This window comes from Paramisgurnus dabryanus, chromosome 11 (genome assembly GCF_030506205.2).
Source record: "Paramisgurnus dabryanus chromosome 11, PD_genome_1.1, whole genome shotgun sequence".
Lineage (NCBI taxonomy): Eukaryota > Metazoa > Chordata > Actinopteri > Cypriniformes > Cobitidae > Paramisgurnus > Paramisgurnus dabryanus.
The window spans coordinates 14,207,119-14,233,795 of NC_133347.1; the positions used below are offsets into that span (position 1 = coordinate 14,207,119).

The window sequence follows — 26,677 nt, forward strand, 5'->3', positions numbered from 1 at the left end:
GGCGTTGCTATGGCAGCCAGCTCTCAGAGTAAGACTGTTCTGCCCGGTTGGGTTGAGGGATGCTCGGTCAACCCTCTGTGACAGAGAGGTGTAAGATTGAAAAGTTGCGCACAGCAATGTGGGTTGCGCGTATCCTTTGAATTGAATCAAACGTGTGAATGATAAATGTTACAATATTGGGAAAACCGTACTGGAAATTTAAGTCTCACAATCACAGACATACACTTAACTTAAGTGCATACACACAAACCACACACGAATGTAAGGTAACAAAACACTTTACCGTAGACTTGACAGGAACGTACAGGACGGGCTTCCCCGATGGCTCTTTCTTGTTGTGCTCGCCCAAGATGTTGCTGCCGACCTGAAACCCTTTGGACTTCACCCAGAATTTGAATTTGGCGTTGATGTGGCTGTTGTCGACGTAGACACCATCGGACTCTTCGTTCTGTAGCAGGGTCTGCATGATTTTGTTGTATTTTCGTCGGGTAACGGTCTTTGTTTTACCCGAGTCCCCGTAAGTCCGGAGACACCAGTCCTGAAATTCGCTGAACATCTCTGCCTCCAGCACGACGGGACTTCGGCTCCTTTTCGTTAAATCTGTGCATGGTTTCTTAGTTGCCATTCCTTCCTCTTTGTGAGCCGTGCCCCTCTTCGAAACGACAGAATGCAACTACAAAGCCTCTAACTGAAAATGATAGTAGAGTCCCCCTCCTCTCCCTGTCCCGCTACGAGTACGATAGCTTTTACACCGGTGCTGGATGTCTGCCTCCGCTAAACAAGCCGGAAAAAGTCGTATGTGTGCCTGTTTTGGGCAGCCGCACACCTGTTTGCAGAAACGCCTCGCCTACTGTCCCAAACCGCAACGGCAAATGTCACTTGCACACATCATCCGCTGAGGAACTGAGAGAGGGGGCCGTCCTACCAAGCGGGTATCTCCCACCTGCGCGTAAACGGCTCGAGGAGCAGTGCAAGTGGGAAAAACCCCGATGGCCGATTTCGTAAATAAAATAACGAAGTAAGGATGTGGGTCCAGTAGAGGGTAAAAAGCTCTGCGTAGTAGACTTAAACGACCCACTTTAAAACGGCCGGCCCGAGACGACGTATAAATGCGGGATTGTGGCACGACCCAGTTGATAGCGCGACGTTTGCCCAAAATTATTCGGATTATTTATTTATTCTGATGTTTGTCAAAATAATCCCCTCAGAGTACAACAGATTGCCTTCACGAGCTTCAGTCACGCGCTAGGACAGTCCCAGCCTTTCCACCTGTTTGAATCGGATCTGCGCGTGCAGCGCTGACAAGAGCAGCGCGCGGCCACGCTATAAAGACCGTCCCAAATTGAAAATTTTGCTTTAAAATTCTCAGCATTTAGTAGCTAGTGGTAGCTTTGTATCGAAAACATATGACGTGGCTTAAAACATTTAAAACTATTTAGAATAAAGTGGCATTTCTTTCTTTTTCAGGAAATGCTGTGCAGTGCGTGGACGGACAACGGGCTAGCAGCTGCTGTCGCAATACAATTATATTAAAACAATTTTACAAACACAAATAAGAGTAATCGGCGATATTTCTTTTAATCTAAGTTTGTTAAACATTTTGTGCATCGAAAAAAAATCTATCCAAGTTTGTAAAAACATACCTGCAATGAAAAAAAAACCCGCACTATTTTTTTAATAAAATAAATAAATAATGCTTATTAAATAATAATAATAATAATAATAACAATCCACAATCGTCTTTTTTGCATTAATACAAAAATGCACCAAAACTAATGAACTTTTAAAAGAACTGAAAAGGTTAAAAGGAACTGAACAGTGTCATGTTTTGTGATATTTTAATATAATGACAAATATTGCAGTTTTTGTCTTTCTAACAAATTTACCAGCATCAAAAATATTTTTATATAAAACCTTGCAGACTCTTACTGTTGTTGCTAATGCTTCAAGATGTTTAGTCTTATTCACGTTATGTTATTATATGGCCTGCTAGTTTCTAACACATTCTGTAACAGGGTATGTGCTCAAATTGGTTATATTGTGTGTGTGTCCATATACAGTGTGACTGCTGGTATGTGAGCATGATCTCTTCTTTTGTCAGTTGTGCGAGTGCTCCGGGGCTGTGTCGAGGACCATGCTGGGACTGCTGGTGATGTCGGCTGCTGTTGCTATGACAGCAGCTCAGCTCCAGCAGCTGAAGAAGCAGAACAGGCCGCCTGTATCTGCCCCATCCAGACTGCATTGCCTCACTTCACTCTTACAGCTCCAGAATCTTCTCTCAGTCCTGGAACCTGTTCACAGCTGTAAAATGTTTTTCTGCATCTGGAATTTTTCCATGAGCTCTAGAATTCTTTTTTCGTATTTCTCCTACATGTATGGTTGAAGCTGACCGGAATGTGTGCCTTTGATATTCTCCCAGTCTTAAAGTGGCATTTCCGTTTGTTTAAATGTCATGTTAATTTCCCCCAGCAGCATACTGGATTGATTTGTAAGTGGCAATAAACTGTTTGACGGACAGCACAAAGCTCACCTCTTGATTGGCAGCAGGCTGCATATCTTTCCCAGATGCCCCCCGCCCCTTAGTTAGCAAAGATATTAAGAAAGCAATTAACATCTCAATGCAAGGATAAATTTAGATTAAATTTATTTTGGGGGAAGATGTGTTTGAATCAGTTCTTTAATTTAGTAACCTCAATGACAGTGATTTTATCATTTTCTGTTTTCCACAAAAGATAAAGTTTGCATTTGCAATCAGGGTTTAAGAAATAGTTCACCTAAAAATGAAAATTCTGTCACCATTTACTCACCCTCATGTAATAGTAACTGCACCGTTGATGGTACCCATTTACTTCGATAGTATGTTTTTGTTTACTATGGAAGTACTGTCTTGTGCTTACCGTCATTTATCAAAATATCTTCCTTTTTGTTCAACAGAATAAAGAAACTTCAACAGGTTTAGAACAATATAAGTGTGAGTAACAACAGAATTTTCATTCTGAGGTGAATTATGCCTTTAAACTGTTTTCTGTAATTCATTATGAGTGTTTCTTTCATTTATCATTTTTATGGTTTGACAGTAAAGAGAAATTGTGCAGAGGTGTTTGAGAGTGATTTTTATTGGTTTTGAAGTCAGAAGCAAGAGCCTACTGTATGTAAGGTGATAAACAATTTTAAAATAGCAGTGTGTGAGCACATATTAAAGTAATTACTTGAGCTTTCAAACACTTTCCTTGATTTACCATTAAAAAAGAATTTAATGTTAGCTAATTGAGAACAATAACAAGCTAATTATGAAATGGAAAGTAATTTAGTATGAAAATGACCCTTAACGTATGGGTGTTTTGCTAAAAATAGTCCAACTAAAAATAGAATAGAACTTCTGCAATGTATGTAATCTTGCATATAATAACAATTACCTGGTAGGGGTGGTATGTCACATAAATATATTTGTAGAAAAATTACACATCCACGGAAGAAGAATATATATGACTATATTGTGTGTTTTCTTTAATAAATTACTTTATGTGACCCTGTTTGTGAAATCTAGGCTACAGTCTCCATTAATCTAATTATGAGTTTAGGAACACCAAAGTATGAATTAAAACGCTGATTTCAAATTTTCTCATTATATATAAAGATATCAAGGATATATTCACAGAATGTTATTTATGTTATGCAGGATAAAAAACAGAAAATCTCAACAAACAAAAAAAATTCTTAGGCTATACTTATGTACCTCTGTAAATCTACTCTGGAGCATACCTCTGGAGGTACACGTTTAAAAAAAATTATGTGCACCCAATAGGATTGCATTTCTCTTAGTTTCATCATTTTGACTTTACTCTGTACAGAGACGTCTGATTGTCAGGTCCGGATGGTGATTGGTCTGTTTCGGGCCTAAGCATTATTTGTAAGTTAGCAGATCAGCTCTCAAGAACTAATCGCTAGCAGGCTGGACGTCTCTAAGCAGAGCTTACCCCAACATTTCTACATCATGCCCTCTGGGTATGATTAAACACACCGCCACTGAAAAGAAGTGCTCCTATTTTGTCTTTGTACATGTGTGTCTATGTGTTTACGGTCCTGTGAAACATTTTATGCTTCTTCACTCTGGCCACCAACGTGGTGCATCACCAGCATATGCCTACAGCGTGCCAGGCAGGGCCGGGTCTACAGGGGGGCTGGGGGGGCATTGCCCCCCCAGATTTTCCTTGTGCCCCCCCAAAAATGTCCAGCCAACCTTAAAATAACGGAGTCTCTTTACACAAAAAACACCTTCTTTAGGCAAGCGCTAGCGTTTACAGCTCCCGCCCACTAACGTCTGATTAGCTTATACAAACCTTGGAGGCTTTTCCAGCAGTATTTAAGTCACAGGAAAAGCACTACTGTTCTCTATGACGGTAACTAAAAAAAAACGCATCTTTAAAATATATATCAAAAACAATGCAATTTAGTATTACATAAACGTAATAACTCAACACATATTAAATTAAAACTTTTTTATAGTAAAACATGCCCAAAATAGCCCCTTATCCTTTCTTAGACTCACCTCATTATTTATTCATGCAAATACAACAGCCAATGGCAAGTCTCCAGCAGCATTTAATGTGTTTGTTTTAGACGTAGTTCTGTTTATTAAAATTAGAATATGCAGTTTGGTTGTGGCATACTATATAGTAGATATAAATGATATAAGATGGTTATACAGTAAATATACAGTATTGTAACAGCTGAGCATCGCGTGCAGTTTTAAATTCAAATTTTAGCGGTTTTGTCGTCGTCATTCATCAGCTCATTCAGCTCGCGTTTGAGAAAAACTTCACACGCAAAAATCTACAGACTTTTAAGTTCAGGAGGAGCTTTCACTCCGCAAGGTCATCGTAAGGTAAAACGTTGTATTTTATAATGTTGCGTTGTATTATAATATCTAATTTGCTGTGTTACAAACAAAGCAGTTTGACTTATCTTTGGTCTCGTCGCAAATCACACTTACAGTATTTTAGGGCTTGTGCTTTTGTCTGGTGCTGTTATAGGCAAACAGGATAACCTTTGACGAATTTGACATGATGCAACAATATATTATTTAAAGCTTTGTTGTGATATTTGAGGTTGCTGCAGCAGCAATGATAGGGTCAGGAATTAATGACAATACAGCTTATCACATTGAAAATACATTATTTTACATGAAGAAAATGTTTGAGAAGTGGAAATAAAGTTCCTAACAAGTGTTTATTTAGAATAAAGGCATATGTTGGGTAGGGTAGGTATAAGAATGGCTTTAATTTATCTATAAGTAAAATAATAGATTAAATGCAGTGTAAACATTAATAAAATATAGCTATATGTACAGCTTTATATTTATATCACCTGCTTGCCTGATTTCACTAACTGTGACTAAATGTGTCAAACTAGTGTAATCATTATAACATTATAAATCATTAATCTAATTGCATGTACTTTTAAAATGTGAACGTGCAAAATGACATATAAATGGCCTTTTATTATAAGACATGCAAAGTAATATTGGATTGAAACATCCATAATTTTAGTGTATGAATCATTTTAGTCGAGAAATGGCTGCCCACCCAAAAATCCTGACTGCCCCCCCAGTCCAGCAAGCCTAGTACCGGGCCTGGTGCCAGGTGTCTGTTACAGCAACAAAGAATGTATCTCACTCCCATTGAGAGCATGTGTGTGCAGAAGTGAATGGAGGAGAGGGGATTACTCTGCCAGTGCAGAGGAGGCTGGTGTTTTGTATTTGTGTGTGTACGTGTGCACTCTGCTGCTTATATTTGCCAGCTCAGGGTGGGTGTAACTAAAGCTGCGCATTAGCTTCGAACTTAGCTTAGGAAAAGACAGCGACTTTTCCTCTTTTAATCTTTCCCTCCCTTTTCTTGATTTTTCTCTTTTAAGAGCTCTACTCCTCTGTTATCCATTACCCCTCTCTGCCTCGCTCTCCCTTTGAGTTGCTCTCTTTGAAATTCGACAGCGCCTTTCTGGAGTAGGCCTATCCATCTCTGTGCGAAGGTAGAATTCAATTGCAAATATAACAGTGAATGTTCTTACTATATAGGCATGTTTGAGTGTTTTCTGAACGCATACACATATGCTCCCACACACTAGTGCAGTGTCTGTTACATTAGGTCTGTCTCATTTTAAGACCTTTTGACACTGTTGACCTTTGCCCCTTTGATTGGTGCCGGAACACCCCATGGCCTGAATTACATCAGGATCAGCTGGTGCCATGATGGGGTGGGGGGTGTAAATGCGTGTGTATTTGTGCAAGAAGGGGGTTTATCATTTCACATTGTTAATAAGCCTCTCGCTTCATAATTAACCCACCCCCTTCACACCCCAGCCCTTAATAATCTTTTTTTCCTCATCAAAGGAGGACAATGATGAACATTCAGCCATCGTCTCCACACTCTGTCATTTCGGACTGGAGGAGGGAAGGAAGCCACGAAAAGGCAATCTCTCCCCCTTTCAGGTTTCTTAGAGGGTCACATGACTCATCAGAGCCCTATGGTAGAAAGTCTTGCACTCAAACTGTAGTGATTAGTGTCAAGCTCATCCTCTGGGTCTTTTGTGGGATGTCTGACTTTGTATGTAAGTGTGTGTGTATGTGTGAATGCATTTGAGACTTTATAAGAAAAAGGCTTATGGACTTTCTCTGTTGTTTATCATATCTGACGCCTCATCTTAAATAATCTTTTACTTATCTAAAGGGACCTAAAAACTAAAAGAGGAGTGAATGAAGGGTAAAAACAGAGAGATTGAGACAGACTGTGTGGGAAGTGCTGAATCAGATGAAGCTCAAATGCTGACGAATAGTATTAATATTGCCATTTTGATGGCTGATGAGTTGACTGTGATCTATTCACTGCTGCCCCCTTAAGTTCACCCTTGGAACTGAACTCTTATCATTTAACCTGACACAATGAAGTCTTTTAAAGCTTTTGTTTCAAAGCTGTATAAAAATAGAGATGTGCAATCCGTTCATTCATATTTATTTTACACTACACTACAGAATAATGGAGATGACACATTATTTTCATGTATTAATATGTATTCTGCATGCAATCCATCAGAAAGTGGACTGTTTGTGTTTATATGTAGGTTTCTATTCTGAAGAGTACACTACAAAATATTCAGAATAATGTGACTTAAATCAGTGTTTTGCGATATGGGTTCTCGCAAACCCCCAACAGTAAAATTGCTGGATTTATTTCAATCCAGTGTTGGGTAAGAAATTAAATAAGCCCAAACATTTTTATATTTAATGTGTTAAAACAATCCACCATTTTAAATTACAACCCAGTGGGTTGGGTTTGTCCCTTTTTGACTCAACAATGGGTTGAAAATAACCCAGGATTTTTTTAGGGTGCACATTTCAGGTAATTTGAATAAACTGAATCGGGTATTTGGGTGAGTTCTCCACAACCAAGAATCAAACATTGGTCTTAATATTGCATTATTGTTTTTCTGTAGCAGCAATAAATGTGAATTTAATATTTGTCTTTCAATCTGTGTCTCTTTAACTCATACAGAAAATGCATGAATTCTTTAGAAGGCATTAAATTGGTTTTACAGGTGGTAGGTGGTCGATCTGTTTGTTGTACAGAGAAAACTGAAGAAGTGCAATGACACGAACACACACAGACCTCATGGGATATCAGCGTAGGGTGGGCCAGGACCTGGGCAGTCAGGCTGGGGGGCAGTGGGAAATGTCAGGACAGGACAGCCAAGAGGCTGTTGGGAAACGACAGAATGGGCATAGTCACCATGGCAACGCAATTGGCCCAAGCAGTTCGAGGCAACCGGTAACCAAGTAACAGGAAATGAGCAGTGAAAAGGGGGAGAAGCAGAGATGGAAGATGGAGAAGGAGGACGATCTCAGCTAATGGGACAGGCTTGAACTCTTTTATTACATAAAAACACACCTGTGTGCATTTCTAATCCACTATAGCCTCAAGATGCATGTTTATGTGTGAGGGCAGGCCTACCGTATGTGAAGATTGGCTGATTGACAGAATCTCTGGGTTGTCGTCAAAAACATACAAACAAAAAATATAATCACGCTAATTAGAGTATCACCCAAACATTTTATGTTTCCTGCTTTGACTTATGTTGTTTTTTTATTAGGCTTTTTATTTTTCTGCAATACTTTTTTTAAAGCAACAAGTTAAAAAGAGTTATTTAAGGATCAACCTTGTCGTCTTGACGACATACTCATATTAGTTTAGTGACAAATATAGATCTAAAGATCCACTCTGTTTGGGAATATATGAATTTATATATTAAGCACACACTGCTGTTAATTAAAATAGACTTTAATTAAGTATACACAATATGCATTTAATTACACAAAAGAGTGATTTCTTATGCAAACAAAAAGTGAACATGCTTGGGTCACTGAAACAAATCATAAATGGATGAGACCTAAATGTGAACAAACTGTGACATATGCTTACTTCCCCATGAACAACAACAAATCTGGCATTCTTTGGTGTAAAAGCAAAATCTTGGTCTCTTTTTAAAGAAAACACTTTATTGTTCTGCAGCGATGTGTTTGAAGTTGTGAATATTACATACAAAATTTAGACCAGTTTAAATGTATTTTAAATAATAAAAATAATGCAATAAAGTGTGTATTTTTATTTAAAAATCATAAAAATAAAAATGTTTTACTCCCAAAACACAACAACAATAAAGACAGAAGTCTCACCTAGATCTGAACCAAATTGTAAGATAAAATCACAAAAAATGTGGTTTCCGTCACACTTTTAGTGGTTTTACCAACAAAGGCCACTAGGTGTCAACAGTTAGCTGCATTATCTTGTCATAAGTTAATAAATTACTGTCTCTGCAGTGTTTTTAAAGCAAAAAGGTTTTGAAATATGAAAACTACATTCTTAGAGCTTTCCAATGATTTATAGGTTGTCAAGATTCTTGAAGATTCATAGATTAATTTGAAGAATATTAGAATTATGAATATATAAAAATTCATATGTACTCATATGGGATGAGTGACAATTAACAAAATGACAGTCACTATACAATTTCTATCATCAAATGGCCATGAAATATGAAAACTACAATCCTAGAGCTTTCCAACAAAGTATGGTTTGTCAAAGTTACTGTTAATCAACATGTTGAAACAAACCAGCAGTTGGGTTAAAACAACCCATTATTTGGGTCGTTTTAACCCAGAAAAGTGTTCTGTCCTATAGTTACCCAGCCCTGGGTTAAAAACAACCCAATATTTTTTAGAGTGTTGGGCCCACCTGTTGGCAAGTGACATTTTAGAAAATAACTCTTACTACGTAATTTTTTTTTAAATCCTGTTGAAATATAAATACTACATTCATAGAGCTTTCCAAGATAGTTTGTCAAGATTGGTGTAGGTTTAGAAATTATTCTTTTACATATCTAATACCAAACGTCCCACCTGTGGGACAGTGACAGTTAAAGGTTAAAGACTCTTTTGTGCATTCTTAAAAGGTACTTATAGTGTTCTTTGCAGCAATGCTAAAAAAAATGTGGTTCCCCAAAGAGCCTTTCATTCAAATGTTATTAAAAGAAACATTTCGTTCTTACCTTTCTTTAGTCGCATGCGCACTGCCGCGGTTACGCATCTGGCCTGAAGCTAAATTCCGGTCAGTGCTTGTTTACTGGTCTGGCTAGCAACTAAAATGAACTCTGGAACAAACACCTAGTGTAAAAATAAAAATGAAACCTAACAGTTGGTTTATACCTTTCTGACCAAATGCTGGGTTAAAAATTACCTGGCCTTTTTAGAGTGTAATAAGCATGGAGTTAAAACAACTTAGTTTTGCAAGGCTTTGCAACTTAATATAAGTTAAAGTAACAAAAAAATATGTTGATTTGACAAAAATGCTGCATTTTTTTTACAGTGAAGGTTCTGGATTTTAAAGAACCCGAAAAATAACCCTTTAGAAACCTTGATTCAATTTAGGAGTGTGGCACTAAAATGATTGACAAGACATTGAAATGTTTTTTTTACAAAAAACACTAAAAACCTTTCGTAAAATCCCACCTCATGTGAATCTTATCTTAGTGTATGCAAATTTAACTTAGGTTGAGGCCCATGAGACATGACTGAACAAATGACAAACTTTTATAATCTCACTGTCTATCTCTTTTTCAGAGTGAATCTATAATCATCACAATTGTGCCCTTGACCAGGACACTTCACCTGTGCTTCCTAGAGATTGAACCTGCGAGGGCATTGCTAGAATAAAGATGATAGAGTTTCTTGAGTAGCACACAAGTTTAAAGTATTTTTTTTAATTTTACTATAGCAAGAATTGAATTTCTCAGGCCCACTCAGGCCTGTGTTAAACGGACTTTACATGCACATGTATAAGTCTCTGTGCATGCCTGCTTATTAAAATAAAGCTTAATGTAGAGCACAGGGGTTGCCATGGCAACTCAGGGTCAGTGCCTTTGAGATGTGTGTATATGTGCATGTGGTGGTGCAAAAGGGTTCAGTGACTCGTGCACAATAGAGACCAAGCAAAGAAACCATCATAAATTACTCCTGAAAATGTAAGCAGTTTATCTGGGTTCGAAATTTACATGTTACAATATGAATGTCTGAAAGAGGATCTTCTCATAATAATTGTTATGAACACACATGTCCACTAGAGGTCGTGCTTAACAAGGAAGTCTGTGCACTTGCTCCACATTTTAAAGCAGCTGTTTTGTGACAGGAAGTAACTGTGCTGACCTTTCTGCCACATGGTGTTAGAGATATAACACTAAAATAAATATATAGAATAATAAATAGGTTAATAAACAGAAACAAAGATAACACTTGTTTACTTTGTGTGTCTGGTTTGAGTGCATAGTTTCTAAAGAGCCTTTAATATACTTTGAGTTACGGCAAACAATACTCACAACATGTGGTTGCCCTGTAGAAGAATAATACAATGACTCTACACAAAGCCTTGGTGAGTGAATGACCCTCTTTGCCATAAACCCACACAATATCAATGTGACACTGCCTGTGAAAACCCAGTTAAAGTCATCTTACACATCGTAATATTCTGTGAAAATATAACCTTGATTTTTTTTTTAAATAGAAGGTCATGTTATACATTGAAATCAATGAGATCAGAAAATCAGATTATGAGACTTTAACATGGATTTCACAGGCAGGGTAACATATGACACAGCTGTACTTTTGCATACTCAAAAACACATTAGCAAATATTAACTAATTAAAAGGAATATGCACCTGTGTACGAAAAAATTGTTCTTGTGACAAATTCATTGTTGATGTATATGCCAAATATGCTTTATGTACTATTACATGTATGCACAAACACACACAATAGTTAATTGTGCGATTTCATAATAATAAATGCAGAAACACAGAGGGGTTTTGAGTGTTGTGTCACCTTAAATAATAGTTTTCAGAGCAGTTAACATCACGACAACTAGCTTCACTGACCCTATATCAAATGCTTTGCAGTTCCTTCCTCATCCACGTCAGTCAAACCCAGAATCAATCAAGCTGATTGGCTGGAAAAGTTTCACAGCGAGGAGACACAAACACATGCTGGACTCCATTTGATTGGTTGTGACAAGTGTATGGTAACACCCTGCTGTGGCTGTAAGGGCGCACTCACATTATCCAAACCAAACCGCGTTCTCTTGTCCTGGCAGATTGTGATGAGTTTGATCACACCTGTCAGGGCATGACCTCTAAGTATTGTTTGCTCTCTTTTCCATGTCTGTCTTCAATCTCTTACCTCTTTTATTCCTTTCCTTTGTCCTCTTCAGTTTATTTTCAGTTTTTCAGTCTTTTTTCTAGAACACACCTCCTTTATATTTTAAGGGCATTACTAACTACATGAACTTACCTCCACAAAGTGACAGTTTATCAATATAAAAACACCACAGCACTATTTCAATTTCCAAGTGCCTGTCTAGCAAATATTTGCGAAACTAGACTAACCTGATTAGCCACACACTATCTATCGCATAGGATACACTTTCTGTTTCACTACCTCACCAATAATTCATAGCTCTAGTCATTTCTGCTTTAATGGATTTAAAGTCTGACTAACCGGTTATGTGTTATATTTTGATGCAAGCAACAGTACTGTAGCGGTTACACAAGCAAACCGTAAACTCTGCTGAAACAGGTAAGAATCAAATCTCTCTTTCTCTCTCTCTCTCTCTCTCTCTCTCTATCTCTCAGGCAGTTGGACTTTGATAAGTAACACATAGCATACCTTAACCCCTTGACCCTGCTTTAGACTAGACCAGCCATGGCTCTGCATTGAGTGACGTAGGATTTACCATCTCAATAGTGAGGTCAGGGTGGTCACTCATATGGCGGTGGGGTTCTTTTGTTGCCGTAGGTGAGCGTGTGATGCTTCTGTTAGGAATCACTTTTCAATCAATTCTTACAATAAATCAATTTCTAAGTTTTGCCATTAATAATATCCAATACTATTTTAAAAAGCAATTTGTTGTTTAGTGTTTTACAATGTAATTCTTTGAAAAGTTTCATTGTGCATGACCATTTTAAAATAATTTCATTGTAGAATATCTTAAGACAGTGCTTCCTAACCACTTTGCCACGGTACACTAGTGTGCCGTGACCACTTGTTTGGTGTGCCATGGAAAAATAACACGGCCACAGTGTTTAAAAAAGTACTTAAATCTAGCTACCAGGTTGCTGAGTTGGTCACAGCTGCGTGTGTCACTGTCATCAATTCCAGCCAGGATATCATTTGTGTTCATCAAAACAAGATCACGTTTCACATTAAATGTAAATACTACGTTTAATACAGTATAAAATTCCAGTTCAAGTAATTTATGTATTGCAATACAGGTCTGTAAATGCTTATTGTGACAGTTGTGTGCCGTATGAAAAAGGTTGGTAAACACTGTCTTAAGATGTCTTATTAATGACATATCAAACTTTATTGTTGACAACAACATAATTGAGATGCATGCAGATCATCTGACAATACAAATTAAAAGCCCCCTTATACATTTGCGAATAAATTAATTGCGAAGTTATTTCATTAATTTTATTAGTTACTAAAATGTAATTAACTTTTGCATTTTTTATTCTTTTATTCTCTTTTGCATGTACAGTGATTAAAGGAAAATGCCACCGGTTTTTTATATTTGACTATGTTCTTACCTCAACTTAGATCTTTTTTCAATGCGCGCATTTTTAATCTTTGTACAGCGCTTCATGAATGTGTTAGCATTTAGCCTAGCCTCATTCATTCCTATGGCTCCAAACACAAGTTTTATTTTGTGCCCCCATACTTACTCGTGTAACTACTCATGTAACAGTCAGATAGGTATGTATTAATTTGTCAAAGTAAATGTTAGAACATAGTAAAATATTGAAAAACTGTGTTGTTTTCCTCTAAACAAAACTAAAGGTCTCTGATTGTAAATGCATAGAAAGATGCCATAACAAAAAATGCAAAAGAATCCAGAGAATCTTAATTAAAATCTTGATGATGATAAAATTGTGGACTGCAGACCATTAATTGTCATCAAGATTTTAATTAAATTTTACATTGCAGAACATTTTTGTCATTCACAAATCCCATTTAACACAGAACGACTATAAGTAATCACAAGAGAAAAGGTATATATATCAAACTTCAGTAGAATGTTCACTTCTCCGGCATGCCAAACAAGACATTGTGATTTATGCATTAGAAAGATTTATGTCTGTTTAATGTAGTTTGCTGTTAAACCGTTATTTTCAGTTTCAAACAGCAAGCAGCTGGGGGATGGGGTCAGGAAGCAAGATAAAGACCTCTGTTTTTTCAGAATGGAAAGCCTGATAGGAATCGCTAACTATCTGCTTAACTTCGCTCACCTGTTTCACTGGACAAATTAAACATGAGTTAACATGAAAACATGACCACACTGACTTAGTTTTTTCTCTCCTTTGTGATCACCCCCTTGTGACTACTATTGGTCCTGCTTTTATTTTCTTTCTCTGCATTTCTTTTGTTGTTTCTCCGTGAGGGTCAGTTGGAGATGAGGGCTTGTCTCATCTCCATTGCTAAGGCTATTCAAGTGAGTGAGAGAATGGGAGCGCTATCATTATTCAAAGAAGTTACCTCTTAAACGTAGGCATTTCCTAAGACCTCTTAAACTCTGTGGACCTCCTCTCACTGCAATCACAATCTGAAGCTATTTCCTTTTCAAAACGAAAGCCTTTGTGTAGTCACCAAGATCACACTCCAGTGACTTTTTAATTTTACTGAGAGTCCAGTTTTGTTGTTGGTGAAATCTATACTGTATTGTTGGTCCATTTTTATTGGTCCAATGCTTATTTTTTTAATATAGAAACCTTATTTTTTCAATATAGAAACCTGACCTTATGTTTACATGGGTGTAGGTTCACCTGTCCTGTTTGTCCACTTTCCTTATTTGTATAAACAAATCATGGACTGCAATGATGATTTTAAAAGTTAGTCTCCAATTAGAAAAGAAAGAGTTTTCAAGTAAAAGCAGAAGTGTTAAAACAGATAACTCTTGAATTCAGTTTAATCATATTTTAAGCATCTATAATAAAGACAAAATAAAAAAAAATTTTTTTATTTTTTGAAAATACTGTTTGCTGGACTTTCACTTTTATTTACCACCAAATTCCCTTTAGGGAAAGTCATGCCAGTCGGCGGCCATGTTTTCAATGTTTGATCTTGTTCTATCTATTATCTTGTTATCGCTCGTGTATCTTCTTGGTAGCCTACCTAAAATATGGAGTGAATTATGCTATTATTATTAACAATAGTGTAAAACACTTCATATTTAGTTGGCTTTAAGTCGCCTTTTCACTTGTTAGCGAGTTTTGGATAAAATTCTTGCATAAAAATGAAGTGAAAGTGACAAGCTTGTCGAGTATGCATTGCATACTTGACAAGCTTGTCACTTTCACTTCATTTTCACCATGGTTGATAAAATCTGGATGATGCTTCACTGAAAATGCCAACTACATAGATTTGTGCGAAAAAAAATTCTATAGAATTGACAGTATTACTGACAGCTGGTTGCCAGTAACTTGCTGTAAATTTAAATGTATGTTATTTACTGGCAACAGTTTGTTCAAAGTTAAATGAACACTAAACGTTAAAGTCACCATGAAACGGAAGTGGCTATTGCCTTTTTTTCCCGTGGTGACGTATATCAGAATGAAACGGCTTCTGAAGTGAAATAAAGGCAGGGCTGGATTTGAATTTGTCCATCGAGATCTGATTGGTTCGTTTGAAGTTGGGTCGTGTTGCTAATAGACCTTTCTCACAACTTCCGTATTTATGACCGGAAATACGCAATCGTCGCGGAAATCTACTTCCTCCGCCGTCAAGGCAATGTAAAAAGCCGTATCTGTTCCATTAATTCCCTGTTGATGGTGAAGTTAGACAGAAGTGGATTCAGGCTATCCGGCGAGATTAAGGACCTAACTTCACCATAAGAAAGGGGAGCACTTATGTATGCAGCAGACAGTTCACTAAAGACGACTACATTTTAGGGCTCACTGGTCGCCGCTTGCAATCAAATGCTGTCTCTACCAATTTTTCTTGGAACTAGTTCACCCCGACACACAAACTTACGATCACAGACATTAGCAGACAAAAATGTTAACTGATTATGATAGCATCCGGCTAACGTTATTGTTGCTACACACAAGACGTTCACTTGGACAACCATAGGCAGTAATTGAAGGTAATTGGTACCATAATGCTTCATTCAAAGCAGACTATAATGTTTTAGTAAGGTAGTCTATATCATCTACTATACATACATTATGTGTAAGTGAACACGCTTATGTGTCGTTTTAGTTAACAGTTCAGTAACAGTTAGACTCGCTCTCTACTTACCTAAAAATTTATGGACAAATTCTTCATGGAAAAAGTTTTCCTCCATAAGTCGTGTCAAATCAGCTAATCTAATATTTGGCAAATCCGTTAACGAAGTTGTGTAGACTCTTTGATCCATTTTAAACTTGCCCGGGTTTATGTTTTTCTAGTGTGTTGATGCTTGACAGGAACTCCGCTTTCACGACGATTATGTATTTCCGGTTACTGTGAGAAAGGTCTATTGCTAATCGCTGTGATCTTTTCCCGGACTCCGCCCACCTGGCATACCATGTGACCAAAAGAGAGAGAGGTCGTTTTGAGGAGGGGACGAGATATGAGTTTTTGATTAAAGATTATGAGGGCACATGAATTTAAAAAAAATAATGAAGCACATATATAAGTCATTTGTAAAAAATACCACAATATTCCAAAACAAATTACAGTTTTTAATTTCAGTTTCATTGCGACTTTAAATGTCTTTACAGAAAAAAACTATAAAATAAGTAATAAGCCCGACTCTCTAACCACTAGGCTACAACTGCCCCTACTTAAATTGACTTCCTTTTTACAATTGTGACAGCCAAAAAAAAAAAATTTTGCAAGCTCTATTTGGAGAAGTGTTGCATGTTATTCATGTTTGTCAAACTACTAGCAAACACTACTAGCATACATTATAAAATCTGTGCCAAATTTTGCATTTGACGTCATCCTGTTGTCTGCCAACTTTGCAACAGCGAGCAACAAAATTTGATATTTGCTAAGCCTGACTGACAATTTACAAAAATATTCGGAAATACTTTTAAAAGGAAAAATATATCTTTGCCTTCTGTTATTTTGTTAGTTTATTCTGAAGTAGTAACTGTTTAGGATAAATGTCGACAAAACCATCCTCACATGGTACATTTTGACTTTATCTATAGAGTGACTTTCTGATTGGCCAGCCGCGACATTCCAATATTTGTTATTCTCAGATAACAACTGCCTTAAACAGCTAACACACAGGCTCATCTTGGTACTGCGAATCATATTGACATGTGCACTTTATACTTGCACAAATGAAACAAAAATATGCATAATTAACATTAGATTCAGAAATTATAACATCAAGTGTCTAGTCTGAACTTCGTGTACTGGCTTAAGCCGCTAGGAAATGGTACATTGCAGAAGGTCTGTATTTCTTTTAGATTACCAACTAAATTATTTAAAATATATTTATTCGTGTCCAGTAATTTACTCATTTTGCAAGCAGTCGTGTAATGGGCGGGATAGTGTACAGGTAGTCGGTTATTGCGACCCCCCCCCCAAACTTAAACCTTACGCTGTGCGTTAGGAAACTAGGTATATTAAAATTAACAAATGTCGCGTCCGCTCTAATGTTAAAAATAAGGTGGATAGAGTGGAAATATGTTTTGCGCGATCTGCATTGACGTCAAAATCGAGTTGCATTTTGAAAATTTAAGCTGCCTGAAACGAGCGCTGCGTCCAAAACCGCCTACTACCACTATAAACGTTAGTAGGCGAAAAGCACAATGGAGGGCTTTGGAGTCTGTCAGCAGATGGTTTCCTCGCCCACTTAACAAGGTGGAACGGGTTTCTAAAATGGCGACGGCGGTTTCTCATAAGAGGAAGTTAAGTGTCTAACGTGAAAGAAACGCTGTTCAGTTGGTTTAACTCTCGGCGCGTCTCCCGCCATTTTAGCGTCACGCGGTTGTGTCCTGTGAAATTTCAGAACGTGAGAAGAATTTTGGCGATACAAGATAAACACGTTTTTGTGCGCTATGTGAGCTTTAGACAATGAAGAAATAGCCACCCGTAATTGTGTTCACCTATGCACAGTAAAATATTAAATAAAATAAAAATGGGACTGCTTGAACATTTCGACACGCACATAAAGTGTGCAGGTTACTCTTCCCCGCTAGGATCACGATTTATTCGTGTCATATCATATTTAGATTTACTGACTTAGTCTAGGAAATTAAGCGTGAAAACTGTGGTAACCCTAAAACTCGAAGCATTAGCATACCTAAACCACTATTGCTATTTGCTAATCTTGCGCGTTAAAGTATAAAATATGCCGCATATTTAAACGAAATCTTAAAAATTGGCTACCACGTGGTAACCACCGAACACACAATAAATAATACAATTTAACAAAATGATTCGAAGTTTACACAAATCGAACCGCTAGTATTAATGTTAATTAAACCACTGGATATATTACTTTAAATTATTTGTAGAAATTTCGTACAGTTGCGAAATCATTACGAATAGCAACTGGCCTAGGACCTCCCATTTTTGCAGGCCAATCGTTGCTAGGAATATGCATACGTTGGGGGAAGACACTGGGTTGGCTTGGGAGATTACCTTGTGGACTGGGGGAGCGAGGTCTCGGGACGGAGGTACAAAAGAGGTAGGACAGCCTTAATGTTTTAAAAGCGTGTTTATTTTTGAAGATTACGTGAATAATTACGTTAATGTCGTAGAATTGTTTCCCGCATTGCTATCTTTCATGGTCCGATACAGTTTTGCTACATGGTGGCGACCATTAGAGCTACAAAGACACAAAGACTGACTGACAAAAGCAATCGGTCTTATTACGAGAACATTGTTTCTGAAATAAGTTTGACTTATATTAGAGTTATCTGCAAACAAGGGCACACGTGTTGCGATGCATGTTACACAATTTACGTTTAGGTTAAAGCATCGTAAAATTTACATTGGAAAATGAAACAAACCCGTTCTGCTAGCGTTAATCCAACTGTTCTGAAATCGCTTAAAAATACAGTAAATGCATGTTTCAGTGACAAGATTTCAGAGTACTGTACAATCCTAAACACCAAAACACGATATTGCTTTCCTGTCAGTAGCCTACACGAAATTCTAAAACTATACTCGCTAGCGGGTTGTTGTTTATGCCATATGTATTTGTAATAGATTTGTTTAGCTTTCGTGCACACATTATTTGCAAGCGATCTGTCAGATTGTCACCGGTTTAACATCTCAAAGTAAAACCTTTGCTTCAAGCATGCACCGTTCGCGGCAAAATTACCCGCGAGATTTTGTGTCGTAGTACGCGAACTGGGGAGGAGTGATATACTGGCGCGGAAGAAAGCAGCTCGATGCTGTTCAAAACATGCTGGTGTTCTTCCGATTGTGGGCGTGTCTATACATGTGCAGTGAGCGTGTTATTTTCAGTATGCTTATGCACACTTGCAATAAAGGAAATGAATAGAAGGTCTGAACTGAAGATTTACAATTGATTATTTAACATAATATTAAGTAAATGCTGAATAAGAGTCAGAACAAACACCCTTAATGAAGATTTTCATGGCCCACCTCAGTACCATATTTCTAAGAACAGGGGTTTTCAAAATGGGGTCCTGTCCTGGGACCACCAGGGGGCCTCCAGGAGAAAAAAGACAAAAAATTGTTAACATATTAAGTATTTATCTCAGGCTCAGACCTTTGTTAAACATGGTTAACCCATGATATTAACTTGACGTTGACCTTTCATGCTCACCAATTTGTACCCAAAGACAAAAGGCTTTCAGTTTTAAACAATAGCAGGGCTCAACGCAAATAATCTTTTATACTGGCCCAGCTGGGCCAGTGGTTCAGGTTTCAAAAAAGATTTCAGTGTCACATTTTTTAAATAATATTTCAAATGTCTAATATAATTATTCATATAAATCATTTGTTAAGACAATTGGCGATTTTAAATGTAAACTCTAATTCTGAAATTTCACAATACTCTCATAATGATCATTAGTTCCAGATATATCAGAATGAACTGTGAACAGAAATGGAGAAATCATATCCAAGGAATCTTGTTGTAAGAAAAATAACAAACCAACCGTGTTATTAATATGATGTGTTGATATGTCTCTCGATGCACTTAAAGGCGGAGTGGACGATCTCTGAAAGACAATGCTGATATTTAAAATTACGTAAACAAACAAGCCCCTACCCCAATAGAATCTGGATTTTTGTAGCCCCAGATATCATGCCTTCCTCAAACGCATTAATTTTGTACAAAACTCATTGGTCTGAAAAGTGTCCCTGATTGGCCAGCTAATCTGTACCTTGTGATTGGTCTGAATACCTCTGACGTCAGCTGGAAATGTGACGCTCCTTACCATGTTTAAAAGATTTGCTCACAATGCAATAACAGGAGTTAACTTACAGGCTGTGAGTCCGAAGTAGGAGGAATTATGATAATGTTGGTCTTGTCTACGTCAACAGGCCCAGGAAGTAAACTGTTGCCTACAATCCGTGTGTTTGTTGTAGTTCAAGAAAAGAGATTTACGTTGGAGACAATAACTCGCGTCATCGTTTACTTTGGGGTATGTACCTTTGGCATATCGTTAACATACTAATACACACTTACACACCAAAGGAAATGTAAAATCGTGAATCGGACCATAGTTGCTCTTTAATAAAAGAATTGTTGCCCTCGCATTGCTGGCAAATTCATAAGCGATTTAATGCAGTGTACGCAAGCGGTGCATTTAAACAATTCCCTCTAATTTAAAAGTAAAAGCATGGCTGCATCCACAATTATAAGCCCCTCCCACACGCTGATTAACCGGTGGAAAAATTCTGTCACCACAACATCCCCATGTGTGACCCTGTGTGAAATTCAGACTGAAGTCTCAAATTCTAATTTTCATTTTGTTTTTTGGCATAGGATGGCTACCAATGTTAATCTGGACCCTAATAATCCTGAAGACAAGTGCAGTCGCTATGAAATTCTGGCCTGGATCAATGGGACTTTACAGACCAAGTTTGGTCATGTGGAGCAGTCTCGTTCAGGTACTGAACAACACTTGTTTTGCTTATTATTTTTATGTACGTGTACATACTGACGATACATGTGAGTTGCAAAATGAATGTGAAAGATGGTGGCTTTTATCTGAATTATGCTTATGTCTTTTCTTTTGTCTTTCAACTTTCAGGTGCATGTTATTGCCAGCTTATGGACTGCCTATTCCCAGGGTCCATCAATTTGAGCAAAGTGAAGTTTCAGTCCAGCAGTAAGGTTGATTTCAACAAGAATTACACTCTCCTACAGGAAGCTTTTGGGAAAGTGGGTGTGAAAAAGGTAAGAATCACTTTTATGGTTTTATTAATCCAATTATTTTGCTTATTTTGTCACAGAAGCTTATGCTAAGATGTGTGTAATTTTTGGAAGGCAAAATTTGCTTCCAATCTCAATATAATGTGCTAAGACCACTATAAACTAGCAACATTGAAAGTGTTTTGTGTAAAAGATATTTTTCATGTCTCTTTTAGTCGATTCCTGTTGAGGAGCTTGTCAAAGGAAAGTTTAGAGCAAGTTTCACCTTTATGAAGTGGTTTAAGAAATTTTTCTTTGCCAATGAGAAACCGGGGAGTAAGGTGTACAACCCAGTTGAAGCTCGTAATGGTCAAGATATTGCACTGGTAGACTTCCCAAAATCCTGGAAATTGGCAAATAATTCTGGTGAGTCTTCATTTTTGACAGCTCAGTTTTGCATTTTGTTTTTTAGCTCGTTCCCTGCCCTATTTCCAATATAATGCACTAGGTGGCGCTCTTACCCACTTTATTAAAACAAAAGCATCCATGGATCCAAAAACAATAAATACTCAGACTACGTTTACACGTGGACGGCTATTTTCATAAACTGACATTTCCACCTCTCCGCTTTCAAAAATAACTTTGTGCACACATGTCAGTTTTCAGAAAAGTGTTCATTGACATGTACCCGTGTATATATGCCATCCAGAGCATGCCAAACCTCTAGCTGGCGGTGTAACGAGAAGCTCAAGCACACATAAGCCAATCAGGATCCCGAAAACAGTAACAAATCACTTCCTGTTTCTCTTTTGAACAAGGTTGCACTTTTGGCATAGGTGCGAGCTCTGGCGCATACTGTGACGTTGCCTGCCTAAACATCCGTTTGTCTCAGTTTACATGCAACCGTGTAACCGAAGATTTTCCAAATCTCCACTCTGGCCGGAGTTTTTAGTTTAAGAATCGGATTCAGAGGCGAGTTCTCTGTTTGCGTGTAAACGAAGGGCGCAGAAGAAGGGAAATGTCTCAGGTTTTCAAAATAACCATGTACGTGTAAACAGGGCCTCAGTGTATCTTTTGATCATTGTTCTGAATCTGATCTCTAAAAAAAGTCCTTAACAAAAATGCAATTATCTCAGCTTTTTGTTTAAAAATTGGTATTTTTGAAGAAATCTACTAGAGGCCGATTTTTGGGATATTTAAAAAAAAATTGTCGTTGGCGAATAGTGCTGCAAATTAGGCCGATTATTAGGCAGGCGCTAAGCGTTTTTTTAGAACATTTGACGCTGCAACTTGCTGCAAGCAGATCTTTTACTGTGAGACTCTGCAACCGTTTACTGAAACAGCTTTAGGTGCTGTTTACACAAGAACGCTCGAGGGTGAAAACGTAATAATATTTTATTGGATGTGCCTTATGTTTAAACGGTGACGGCGATTTTTGGGGTTCAAAAATGCAAAAAAGTGAAACCAACCTCCAGAGTGGAAATCTTAAAAACGCTCTACCGTCGCGTTTCTGTCTAAAGGGTAAACACGCAAAGTCTGCTCATAGTGGCACTCGTCGTGTACACTTTTACGTCACAGGCATGCGCCAGTTCAGGAAAATAAGAACAAACATGTCGGATTATTTCCATTCGTCGGACTTCCAAGTTGCCATAGCAGCTCTGATAAATATACAAGAGTATTTCCAGCAGTACGAAATATTCACCGCTAGTATTACTGATCAGTTGGCATCGCGTCACTGGTGTTGTTCGCGGCAGAAGTTGAAAATTTCTCAAGCGCCAACGCAGGTGTCAGCCAATCAGATCGCCATATGCAAATAACCTAGTGCAGATGCTAGCCAATTACGTATATGCAAGAAGCATAAAAATGAAGGAAAGATTTATCATTGCGGTGGGTAACACTAGCTACACCTGCTAACACAACCAAACCAGTGTCCATTAGCTATCAAAACAAAAGCGGCCTTTTTGTGTTGTGCTGCAGTCCACTGTGATTGGCTGTTGTCACTATGACAATCGCGTCAGGGCCACGCTTCAGATGTGCCCTCCGTTAGCACTGCCCCCCCCCCCATGTGAATGTACCGTTAGACTGAGTATAACAAAAATGTTGATTAAAAATACACCATTTTCATCATTAATTAAAGCAGAAAATACTAAACTCGCTTTTTTCATTTTATACAGTCAGAGTGAAAATGGAACCTGACCGAAATCTGGAATGGAATGGTAAAAGCCAGGTTGTGCCTTATGATCCTCAGTGGCAGCAAACCATGCAATGGGTCCGGCCCAGTCAGCAGGGGGACAATTACGCTTACTGCACTTTATGTGACTCCAACATCAAGCTGCACCTAGGGTTTTTTGATTTAAAGCGACACCAGCTGACAAAAAAGCATGAAAAACATGTGATGGGAGAGTTGAATTCATCTAAGAGAAAGCAGATTGAAGACTCTGTTTCATTCAGTGAAACCATGCTGCTATTTATTCAAACTCAATGCCTCACCAGTTTACCCTCAAGGATCAATACTGTCTCCCAACTGACAGCAAGATATATCTTAGGATTGCAGTATCCGGATGACATTGTTTCTGCTTGCAAGCTGAACCCGTACAGTGTTTACATGTGTGGGCCGGTGCCACTCGATGCAGAGAGTGGCGAAAAGACCACCTGCCATGTGGTTCTTGTGGGTTATTTTAATGAAAAGTCAGCAAAGTATTGCATCCGTATCCTTGATGTTTTCCAGTCCTTGCCTGAAGACTCTGAATGTTCTGTATCTGGATCTTTACTCAACATCTTGCAAAAGTTTGAACTTCCTGCTAGCAACATGATAGCTTTCTATATTGATGGTCAGGATCAAAACTCTGAGAGCATTGTCTCTCAGATTCAGGAGCTCAACCCAAAGGTGCTTTATCTTGCCGGACTTTACAGTTTACCAGACTTTGTCTGTAACGCTGGTCTAATGGCGCACTCCAGTCAGGTTCAGGAGCTTCTTATGAATATCTATGGCCACTACTCAACTTGTTCCACCACGAATGACAATCTCAAAATGCTGTTTGCTGGCATCGATGGACTAAATGAACCCAATACTTCCCTCGCAAGCAACTGTGCGGATTTTTGTGTTCTTATTCAAAGGATGCTCGGAATGTGGACAGATTTGGTGTCCTATTTTGCTTCCTGTGATGAGAACAATGATAAAGTTAAGCACATTTGTTCCCTGCTGGAAAACCTTAAAATCAGAGTCACCTTTTTGTTTCTGGATCATGCACTTGGACCTCTCCACGCTTTCAGTCGGCGCCTGCAAAGTTGCGAAGTCTCATCTCGTGCCGATCTCGAGCAGATTCTTCGAGACGCAAGCGGACTGCTACGTTCTTATGCCTCCAGCTTTCTCCGCCCTCAAGCAGTCATACGTTACCTAAAGGAACGAGATGCAGCCATTATGGAGAACTCCGCCTTCCACCTCCCTTCTACCGAGCTTAGTCTAGGTGGAGCAGTAGAGGATTTCATCTCGGCAGAAGAAGAGAAGCTAGCAGACTCCCTGACTAAATTTCATGATGAGTGTATAGCGTTCTACAAAACACTAACTACCTCCATTGCTGAGCGTCTCCCTCTGAGTGATGGTGTACTCAGGACTATGTCACAACTACTTAGCCCAGAAGGAAGGCTGAAGGTCACAGGAAAGAGTATAGTTGACCTTGCTGTACAGTTTGGTGCAAAATTCGAGGATTCTGCTAAGCTCACAGATGAGTTCTTGGAGTACCAACTTGTTGAGGATGATGATGAACTGAAAAGAGCACACAAGTTTGATGATAGGCTCCTAGATACATCTTCAGCCCTTTCTCTGGAACGATATTGGGCTAATGTCCTAAAGACTTTTGCACCCGCATCCGTCTTCAGGAGGCTTGTTCTAAGTCTCTTGGCTTTGCCTTGTCCATCTTTTGAATTGGAAAAGATCTTTGCTGAGGTATAACATACATATAGTATGTAGTGAATTGTTGTTAATGCCTTGCTTTCAGTATGTTGATATTAAATGCTTTGTTGTTTGTTCACTAAAACCAATTCAAATGTGATAATGACCCACAGGCTGTCGTAAATGGTGATGCTTGTCATTGGGAAGATAGTTCGGCTGAAAGTGTAATTGATATCACAAAAGACCTGGATTCTAATGATGATGACTCCTTGGAGATGATTGAGGTCAGGATTGGATCGCCTATTTTAAATGGGACGATGAATGAAACCGTGGGCAGTGCATCAGGTAGGTTTGTTTTAACGCCTGTTTAGTTGCACTAAAGCTATTCACACTAAGCATGACATGATCTTTCCTCTGTCTCTGAAAAGGTTTGCATATCTGAAAGGCAGTAAAAGCCCGCATGCAACATATAACCTGTCTGATAATACAAATGGCACTCTGTTAATGCAATATAAATTACATAATGCAACAGATGTTATGTTGTAACTTGGATATGGAGCGATGCAATTACCATGATGGTAATAATCAAGATACATCAATAGTGCTATTAGTAGTAGTATTTTTTTTTAGTCACCACATTCATCCATTCACTGTTTCCCATATCACTTCTTCTCAGTCCACCTGCCACAATAGCTTTTAAAGTTAAAAACTTTAGTAGTGTCTATGGCTGTGACGGTTGTCATAACCACGCACCACCAAGCAATGGTGGTGTGCACGTCACAAACTATATAAAAACATATAAAGTTCAATCTCGCCCAGCGAGATGTCTTCAAATTTGGATGAATGCACACAGCCAGCAGACCCAGAGTTTGCCCGCTATTTGCAAGGGGAGGCAACTGATATCAGTGATGACCCGCTGGCTTGAGGCAAGATATTCTCTCTTGGGTCATTCAAGGGTGCGAAAAAGTATCATCTGCGCTACCAGTACACCATCAAAACACGTTTTCAGTGCAGCTGAAAACATTATAATCCCGAAAAGGTTCCTTACATGAACCACGTGTTGTTTCACGGATAAAAGTGCTACAATAAACACGAAAAAACTGTAGGCGCCAATTGTGTGAGTGCTCTGCGGCTTGCTCTAGCACCCACCAAAATGTCCAAGCACACGTTCTTAAATGCTTTACTTTTGCTTCACATTTTGCATCTAAAACCACACGGAAAACGTGACCATGGCGCTTTTCTCCTCTTCAAAGCGCTTGGGCGCTTTAGAGCACCGACTGTTGCTAAGTAACATACACTGCGAAAAAGATTTTCAAGAAAACATTTTCTTAGTATTTTTGTCTTGTTTTCAGTAAAAATATCTAAAAATTCTTAAATTAAGATGCTTTTTCTTGATGACCCAAGAAAATAAGTCTAGTTTTTAGACCAAAAATATCAAATTTAAGTTATTTTGTGCATAAAACAAGCAAAAAATCTGCCAAAGGGGTAAATAAAAAAATGTTGAACATTTTTCTTAAACACTAAATTCATGTAAAAATTGCTTACTCTATTGGCAGATTTTTTTGCTTGTTTTATGCACAAAATCACTTAAATTTGATATTTTTGGTCTAAAAACTAGACTTATTTTCTTGGGTCATTTTGGTCATCAAGAAAAGCATCTTAATTTAAGAATTTTTAGATATTTTTTACTCAAAACAAGACAAAAATACTAAGAATTTTTTCTTGAAAATCATTTTTTGCAGTCTTAAGCATTGCTTGAAAATCTGAGCCTATGAACACACACGTTTATTTACGAATAGTATATCTGGTCCAAGTTTATGTTTTTATATTTAAAAAAAAAAAAAAATATATATATAT

The 26,677-nt window shown here is 38.0% G+C and overlaps 2 protein-coding genes across 11 annotated transcripts in view; one reads left to right on the forward strand and one right to left on the reverse strand.

Annotated features, from left to right (window-relative positions):
* nol4la (nucleolar protein 4-like a) overlaps positions 1 to 1,181 on the reverse strand; it is a 41,394-nt gene extending 40,213 nt beyond the window's left edge. The window contains exon 1 of the mRNA XM_065246955.2: positions 284 to 1,181. Within this exon, the coding sequence (XP_065103027.1) occupies positions 284 to 625 (342 nt within the window). The 5' untranslated portion in view covers positions 626 to 1,181. The remainder of the gene's footprint in view (positions 1 to 283) is intronic.
* A 10,665-nt stretch (positions 1,182 to 11,846) lies between these two features.
* The window catches only part of dnmt3ba (DNA (cytosine-5-)-methyltransferase 3 beta, duplicate a), a 29,926-nt gene continuing 15,095 nt past the window's right edge, over positions 11,847 to 26,677 (forward strand). For 7 of the 10 annotated variants that reach the window (XM_065246941.1, XM_065246946.1, XM_065246948.1 and 4 more), the window contains exons 1-6: positions 18,115 to 18,282; positions 20,560 to 20,684; positions 20,828 to 20,973; positions 21,165 to 21,354; positions 23,103 to 24,874; positions 24,994 to 25,165. In XM_065246941.1, the coding sequence (XP_065103013.1) occupies positions 20,561 to 20,684; positions 20,828 to 20,973; positions 21,165 to 21,354; positions 23,103 to 24,874; positions 24,994 to 25,165 (2,404 nt within the window). In that variant the 5' untranslated portion in view covers positions 18,115 to 18,282; position 20,560. Of the gene's footprint in view, positions 12,174 to 18,114; positions 18,283 to 20,114; positions 20,216 to 20,559; positions 20,685 to 20,827; positions 20,974 to 21,164; positions 21,355 to 23,102; positions 24,875 to 24,993; positions 25,166 to 26,677 lie in introns of those variants that run through there. The other 3 variants (XM_065246944.2, XM_065246942.1, XM_065246945.2) reach the window with 3 other exon arrangements.